The 9,134-nt window shown below is 36.0% G+C and overlaps 1 protein-coding gene across 2 annotated transcripts in view; it reads left to right on the top strand.

The window, feature by feature from the left end:
* ERCC8 (ERCC excision repair 8, CSA ubiquitin ligase complex subunit) overlaps positions 1-9,134 on the top strand; it is a 63,180-nt gene that overhangs the window by 11,531 nt on the left and 42,515 nt on the right. For both annotated transcript variants that reach the window (XM_003782738.3, XM_023519450.1), the window contains 2 exons: positions 2,395-2,496; positions 3,960-4,083. In XM_003782738.3, the coding sequence (XP_003782786.1) occupies positions 2,395-2,496; positions 3,960-4,083 (226 nt within the window). The remainder of the gene's footprint in view (positions 1-2,394; positions 2,497-3,959; positions 4,084-9,134) is intronic.

Below are 9,134 nucleotides of genomic sequence, written 5' to 3' on the forward strand. Positions count from 1 at the left end.
TTGAGGCTCTGTCTCAAAAAAAAAAGAAGCTGAAACTGAGAGAGGATGGCATGCTCCAGTTGTAGGTAAGTTCAAGTGGTCTACAGTAAAACCAGAAGGAGCCATCTGGGCCCTAATATGTCCTCTAAAGAACTAGCTAGTCAAAGCTTTCCTCTAGACAAAACCCTGAAGAGAGGCTTCTTAAATAAAATTCAGACTGAGCAATACAGAGACAATAGAGACAAGGAAAAAGTGTCCCAGGTAAAATTTGGGAAATCTCTGGTAAGCTGCCATATGTGAAACATCTTACCAGGCCGGGGACATGGGGTGGGGGGAGAGAATTAAGGGAAGAAGAGAATATTCAAGTTTAAAGAAACTTAATTTTCTGTAAAAATAATCAAAAAATAGGATTAAGGTCAAAATCCATATAAAATTATTATAAGAACAAAGAGAATAAGAAGTTGGGCTGAGCTATAGCCCTAGCACTCTGGGAGGCCAAGGCAGGTGGATCGCCTGAGTTCCCAGGTTGGAGAGCAGCCGAACCCAGAGCGAGATCTCATCTCTAGAAATAGCTGGGCATTGTAGCAGGCACCTATAGTCATAGCTACTCGGGAGGCTGAGGAAAAAGGATCACTTATCACTTGTGCCCCAGAGTTTGAGGTTTCTGTGAGCTATGATGCCACAGCACACTACCAAGGTCAACAAAGTGAGACTCTGTCTCTACAAAAAAGAAAAAGAAAAAGAGAGACATAAAATAGAGAATTTGTTTGGAGAGATTTGTTTATAAATTTGTTTATTAAAAAAAATTGCTAAAGGTACTCTGAATGGAGGTAAAAATACAGAAACAATGAAAATATTTAATCTGAATTATTTGCACATTTCAACACAAAAAAATGGAACCAGGCTATCTTCCATTTTGCAGCATTTGCTCTAAACTTACCATGTACCTCCCCACCTATTGTTATTTTCTAAATTAAACATGTTATGGCTTTCATGGAAGTTAATTAAAGGTAACAATTAAATTCAAAGATGATTTCAGCCAATTTTATGGGAAAAAACTAATTAGATCATATTGAAAAGCATATTATTCAAAAAATACAAGTAACTGTCTTAGATCCAGATAATAGTTAAGAAATTGATTAAAGTATATGAGGTGCCAAGAATAATGTTTATATGTGACGTTTTAAAATTAAATTCAGGCAGTGTATACAGCTTTAGTGTATATGCTTATATGTTATTTTTACTGAAATTTTTTTATAGAGCTTTCAAGTAGAAATTTTACAGTTTCTAGTGATATAATAGACCAGTTTGGGAGAAGATAAGTAATTGTTTCCAAAAAAATTGCTTCTTTTTTAGCACCCCATTTTACTCTTAAAAGTAAGACTTTGATGGTCTGGCTCTTGTTGGCCTTTCATCTCTCCCCAGTCTTTCCCTTCCACATTGCTCCCACAACACATTCCTTCTTTCAGTATCTAAAGGGCTGTTAATTCCACACGTGTCTAGCTAACTCTGATTCCTCCCTCATATACCAGCTTAAATATTATAATCAGGGAAACTATCCCTGAATCCCCAAACTAGATCAAAAATAAGTTATTGTCACAATGATCCCAATTATAACTAACAATTGGTGTTACTATATAGACTTCTTGTTTTTCTTACTGGATTGCAAGCTCTACAAGGACAGGAACCATTCTGTCTTGTTTACCATTGTATTAGCAGAGTGCCTAACACGGTGGTTCTCAACCTTCCTAATGCTGCGATGTATTTTCATTGTTCCAAAGGGGTCATGACCCACAGGTTGAGAACCACTGGCCTAACATGTTGTAGGTGCTCAGTTAAAGTTGAATGATAAATCAAGTGAATGCATTCATAAGAAAGGGAGAGAATCTGACATTTATTGAACTGTGTTTTGCCAGGTACTATAAAAGGAACTTTGCACTTTTAACATCATGTAAACTTTGGGATTTAGGTGAAAATGTCCTTTTTAAAAAAAGCAAATGTGAGAAGGCATAAACAGGTAATATAACCAGTCTGGGTTCAGATAGCTGGTGTCAGTAATAGCTGGTATGTCTAATTTCATTTTCATCAAGAACAGCTATAATTAGGACATTTAAAATACTGTAATATTTTGCTTTCTTAAGAAATTTCTTTTGCCATCTTGTTTCTCCCGTCCTTTCATTTTGGAATCAAGAAGGTAAATGAAATGACCACAAATCGGATTTTTCCGAATTCATTCTTCTGTAAATATTGAGAAATTTTAATTTATTGAAGTCTATGTTAATGGTAAATACAGATTACCACTGTGTTTATAGTCTTAATACATTTGGGTGTTTGCAAATCAATTTTAGAAATTCACAATTATAAATAAGTGGACCGCACAAAATGATGAATTAATGTGAACTTTTTTATTATCAGTATGTTATCAGGTGGTTCAGATGGTGTGATTGTGCTTTATGACCTTGAGAACTCCAGCAGACAACCTTATTACACATGTAAAGCACTGTGTTCCATTGGCAGGTGTGTATTAAAGATATAATTCATGAATTTGTAAGTAGTTGAGTATTTTTTACATCAAATGCAAAACATGAAAATAGCAGTCATATGAATGGCTCAGATTATTCAAATGACATATTTGCATGAATATCCCTTGATAACTTCTTGAAAATAATAACAAAAATTCAGGTATAGATGTGACTTCCCAAAACCATGTGATATATCACATGAGTTTTTCCATTAATTAGATTTTCAACTGATATTAATGAAAAAAGATTAAGAACTAAATGTAACAAATATACTGGTATTCCCTCACGAAACACACACCTCCCCTTCTTGTCTCTCTAATTGCTCAAAGATGCCTAAGTTAAAAACATACCTCTACTTGTCTTGACTTCTCTGACTATTCTTTACTAGCTTGCCAATCTTGTGAAAATTGTTTTAAGTCTCTAATAAAATGTTTTGTGACATGATAGAAAGAATTTCAATTCTTTCTCATCATTGTACCTACTCTGATAATGAGCAGATCTTTGAATGAACAGAGAGAATGGGTACTGAGAATACGTTTTCAGGAGGAAAAAATTTAGGAACATTAACATCAGCAATCACTCCCCATTAAAGCTGTTTCCAAAGCACTAGGCTAGGTCCTTAAGTCCATCAATAATTTGTGTGGAGAGTTACTATTGTTTCTTAGCTCTGGCACTTCACATTGGAAATACAGATTTGGAAAAATCAGTTAATCTCTCTGAGCTTCAAATTATTTTATCTACAGACAATTATATTTGCTGTAAGGTTTCTGTGAGAATTTTAAAAAGCATGTTGAAAATGATAAAACCATTGTGTAAATGGCAAGCAATGTAGTTAAGGAAAATGTAGTTCAAAACATAATATTATCTCAAGGACTTTGGAACTTTATAAGCGGCTTAGGCCATTTCCGCTCTCTTCCCACTGTTAGTAAGAAAACAGTAAAGTTTAAATTCCAACGTCTACAATAATCATATTAACATTTTAACGTTAAGTTTCACTTTTTTATATGACAAAACAGTGTTTTTATATACGAGGGCTGTTAAGAAAGTATCCAGCCATGTAATTTGAAAAATAGAGATACATGGCTGGAATTATTCTTTCATTGGATAAGCAAATTTGAAAAACTAAATCTAAAACCAAAATAGGTATCTCTTCCAGTAAGAACAAATCCATGCCTCTTTCAAGATGGAAGGAGTCCGGTGTATCTGACTGATCCTTCCAGGCCGTGTATAGTATAGAAATAGAAAGTCGCTCTCCCATTATGAACCTTACAGGAAGTAGGCCTCCGTGTCACACTGCAGAAGCTTAAGTCTAGAAACGCCTAGACAGCTTGGAGACAAGCTTGTAATCTAGGTTTGGCCATTCATATCCTACTTGAGACTGCTAATTGTTCTTAATATAGTACCAGTTTTGAAACTCTGTAGGTCAGTTATCTGTAAATTTTGATTGGTGTTTTGTAGAGACCATCCTGATGTTCACAAATACAGTGTGGAGACTGTACAGTGGTATCCTCATGACACTGGCATGTTCACATCAAGCTCATTTGATAAAACTCTGAAAGTATGGGATACAAATACATTACAAGTAAGTATATTAAAACCTTCCCAAAGCATAGGATGAAGGATAATTTATTCCTAAACTATTTTAATGTATTGATTTGCTAAGATGCCATATATAAGTTAGATGAGAAATCATATGGTAGTTAAGAAGAGCTGGACTGCTTGAGTTCATGTCTCAACTGCTGTGGACTTGTGTGACACTGAACAAATGTCCAAACTTCTCTGTGTCTTAGTTTCCTCATCTGTAAATTGGGATAATGATTGTATCTTATAAAATGTTTGTGAGGGGTAAATTACCTAATATATGTGGAGTACTTAGCACAGTGCTTACCTTATGCTAAAAGCTAAGCACTGTGCTTAGTGTTTAACTGTGTGTCTTAGTTTCCTCATCTGTAAATTGGGATAATGATTATATCTTATAAAATGTTTGTGAGGGATAAACTACCTAATATATGTGGAGTACTTAGCACAGTACTTAGTAAATGCTAAAAAAAATGTTACCTATTACCCTTTTTTTGAAAGCTACTGTGGTCTGGTGATCTAAGATAGATAATTGGATATATCTCCTACTGATCTAAAAACTTAAATGGAAAGATTTATTAATACTACAGCTTAGTAAAGGAGGCAGTGGGTAATAGCTTTTTATGATATTTGATGTAATTTAAATTTCTAGTACTGGTCTTTTCCCTGCGCTCTACTTGTCTCCCATGTTTCTTTCTACTGAGCTGTAATGTCCTCCCTTCAAACTGAACATGATCACTCCTTATATCCATTTAGTCATAAAATGTTAGCAATTCGGCCTTCAAACTCTCTCCTACTTTCCTTTCTACTTTCCTTGCCATCTCTAGATTCCTACTATGCTACTAAAAACGCCTAACTGGTTTCCTGTCTTCCTTTCCTTCTACATTTCCTAGGGCAATTTCTACATATTTATAGAGCAGCGTCATCATATCTCTATCCAGACTCTGTAGGGATTCCCTTTGTCTAAACTCTGCGTGGCATTCTGAGTGCTTCATAACTTCACCCCCTATTCCCTCAACCCTAGTTTCTAGCTCTTTCAACACAGATGATTTGCTACAGCTAAGTTGATCTCCTTCTGCCTGCTGCTATGTCTTCATTGTTTTATATTCCCTACCTCAAGGCCCTTTCCTTGTGCAGTTTTTCCTTTCTCTTTTTTTTTTTTTCCTTTCTCTTAAGGCCACATCTCTTTATATAATTGTATTGAATCAAGAATCAGGATGCCAGATATCTAGTTCCATTCTGCTACTTATTAGTGTTACTTTGGGTAATTCATTTAATTTGTTAGCCCAGGTCTCTTCAGCTATAAAATTAGTTTCAAACTAAATAATGCTAAGGTCTCTTCCAGTTTTATCATACAATTAATGGTTTCAGTTTCTGGAACCATATTAACCATCCTTTTATTTTAACATTATAGCACTGTTCTCTGTATTCTTATTTCAACCCATTCTTGTAGTATTTTATAATATCATTTTCATACCTATATGTATTATCTGTTTTTCTAGATTGTCACTTATCTAAGGAAAGGACTGTGTTTTACACATCATTAAATTCAGTGCTGTGTATAGTAACTGCTGAATAAGTATAAGGATGAGAGGCTGGGCTCAGTGGCTCATGCCTCAATCCCAGCACTTTGGGAGGCCAGGTGAGAGGATAGTTTGGGGCCAGAAGTTAAAGGCAAACCTGGACGACATAGCAAGACTCTGTCTCCACAAAAAATAAGAAAATTAGCCAAGCTAGATAACGCACACCTGTAGTTTCAGCCCAGGACTTTGAGGTTACAGTGACCTGTGATTATGCCACTGCACTCCAGCCTGGGTAATAGAACAAGACTCTGTCTCTAAAAAGTAAAACAAGATACATGTCATTGAAAGTGATGATGTATTTTAAGGATTAAATGAATGTTATGAACTACCACTTCTTGACAATAAAGGAGTATTTGTAGTCAAACCAACACCTTCATCAAGAATAGCTAGATGAAGCCCAGGCCACATCTAGTCGACACTTTTAGAAAGCTGCCAAGGACTGCTCCTTTAAGAGACAAGATCCTATAGAGAAGGAAAGTTTTTAGAAGTGAATTCAACATTCTACATGTTGTTTTTCCCTTTGGGTATTTGCCATTTATCAATATGGGGCTAGAGACCAAAAAAGCAAGTATTGAATATTTGTAAAAGGCAGAGAAAACAAGTGGGACTTTAATCAACTTCACAAAGCTATGAAGACAGAAAATGGAGCGTGGGGCTGCCAAGACAGCCAGAAATTAAGGGGTCAAGATCACAGAAGGAAGAGAGATGGAGAGAAATCAGCCTGACAACTTGGCCCTGGTCTTCCCCATCATACATTTGCTGACCAAGCTATGCAAGACCACAGACTGAGAAATGAAGCAGAAAACATCTGAAAAACTGAGCAGTATCTTCCCCAGTCACATGACACTGAAGAGAAAATTTGCAGTGTGATACTTACTAAGTATGAGGGGGCCTAGAAAAAAGCCTAGGCTCTTAGGGTACCTGGAGAGGTTTACCCTAAGAATGGGGACAAATATGAGGTAGAGGAACCTGTGGGAGGCAGAATAATACCTCCCGCCAGATATCTGTATCCTAATCCCCAGAATTTGTGACTATGTTAGGTTACAAGGCAAAGGATGATCAAGGTTGCTAACCAGCTGACCTCAAAATAGGGAGGTTATCCTTGTGGGTGCAATGTAATCACGGGAGTCTGACAAAATGGAAATGAGAGGCAGAAGGAAATTTGACTGAAAGAAGGGTCAGAGGAATGTAAAACTGGGGCTTTGAAGATAGACACAGCTAAGATAGACCAGCTAAGAAATGTGGGCAGCCTCTAGAAACTGGATAAAGCAAAGCCAAGGATTCTCTACTAGAGCCTCCAGAGGGAATGTACCCTTTTCTACATTGATTTTAGTCCAGGGAGACCTGTGTGAGTCTTTTAACCTATAGAACTATGAGATAACAAATTTGTGTTGTAAATTACCGTTTATGGTAGTTCCTTCTTCAATTGAAAATTATTGCAGAGGTCTACACAGATACCAAACAAGCTTTATGTTAATTGAGTTCATGATTGAATCGAGATGATTTGCCCCTCTCCTACCTGCCAGAGAAAGAGCAAATCTTCTCTAGGAGAAGACAGCATCATATGAAACCTCTCCCAAATTTTCCTACATAAATTGTAGCACTCAATCAAAAACTACTAAGCATACCAAGAAACAGGCCTAAGAGAAAAAACAAATAGAAACAGATTGCCATTCCAGGTCTAGATGCCTTTATTCTATACACTTAAGAAAGAAATACCAATCTTAAACACCTCTAAACAGCAAAGGAAGATAAAAGGAACATTTGCATACTCAATTGATGAAGCTAGCATATCCTTGATTCCAAAACTTACGAGCATGTTACACAGAAAATTACAGGCCCGTGTCTCTTACCAATATAGATTAAAAAATTCTAAATTCTATTAGTAAATAGAATCTAGCAGTATACCAAATGAATAATATATCACCAGTGAACAGGATTTATTTTAGGAAACAAAATTGTTTTAACACCTAAAAATCAATGTAATTTGTCATATTAATAGAATGAAGGAAGAAAAGCTTTATCATTATCTCAATAAAAACAAAAAAGTTTTAAATAGAGGTCAGTACCCATTCATGATTTTGTTGTTGTTGTTGTTGCAGTTTGGCTGGGGCCGGGTTCCCCACCACCCTCAATATATGGGGCTGGCACCCCACCCACTGAGCCACAGGCACTGCCCCATTCATGATTTTTTAAAATTCTTTACAGACTAGGAATAAAAGAGAAATTTCTTAATTTGATAAAGTGCTTTTTTTTAAGTAAAGAAAGATTGTATTTGCTGTTAAAATGTTAAAAGCTTTCCCTTTGAATTATTCCCTCTGTTCAATATTGTACTGAAATATTGCCCTAATCAAGGCAATAAGGCAAACAGTAAAAGGCAGAGGAACTGGAAAGGAAGCATTTAAATTGTCATTCACAGAGAGAGTGAAAAGGTAAGCCAGGGAGTGGGAGATGACATAGACAACATGAGCATATATCTGAAAAAGAACATACCCCAAAACAATTGAAAGACTGATGACCCTGTAGAAAAATATACAAAGCACTTGAGCAGGCCCTTTAAAAAGGGGGATATCCAAAAGTCCACCTTCTCGTTCAACTGAGCACCCAGACACATTAAATAACTCTGCAATGCGAAGTCTCTGTACACCCTCCAGAATATCTGAAATTAAAGCAACTAAGCTTAACAAGAACAAGTGTATATATTGCTGATTAGATTATAAATTGAAGCAGATATTTGGTATTGTTGATTTGGTACCAAATATATGCTTGCCCTGTGATTCAGTAAGATTTCATTTGAGTGTACTAATGAATACATATCTGCCAGAAAACATGTACAAAATGTTCATAGAAGCACTGGTTATTATAAACAAAAATGGGAAACAACCAAAATATTCATTAATGGTTTAGTGAAATCTGGCAAATTTTACATTGGAATACTATCTCCACAAAGATAAGGGAAGATTAACTTATTTATGCAACAAGAAGCATGAATTTTATAAACATAACTTTAGGCATAGTAAACTAGATGCATAAGAGTACCTAATGTACGATTACTTTTACAGGAGGTAAAAGCAAAACTAATCCATGGTGATAGAGGTTCGTATGGCAGTTATCTTTGTTAACAGGGAGTATAACTGAAATAGGATTCTAGGCATCTCCCAGAGTATTTCTAATGTTCTATTTTATAATACAGGTGGTGGTTATATGTATATAGTCACTTTATTTATTAAGCTACACACTTAAACAATTTGTGTACTTTTCTATGTTCATTACACTACAGTTAACAGTATAGTGTAAAAATTAATAAGCTATACATTTGCATTTTCACTCCTTCTTTTAAAACCCTAAGAGGCTCGGCGCCTATAGCTCAACCGGCTAGGGCGCCAGCCACGTACACCCAAGGTGGCGGGTTCGAATCCCCAGCCCGGACCCGCCAAACAACAATGATGGCTGCAACCAAAAAATAGCCGGG

Source organism: Otolemur garnettii, unplaced genomic scaffold (genome assembly GCF_000181295.1).
Source record: "Otolemur garnettii isolate 467f Iridium unplaced genomic scaffold, OtoGar3 scaffold00005, whole genome shotgun sequence".
In the NCBI taxonomy this organism is placed as follows: Eukaryota; Metazoa; Chordata; class Mammalia; order Primates; family Galagidae; genus Otolemur; species Otolemur garnettii.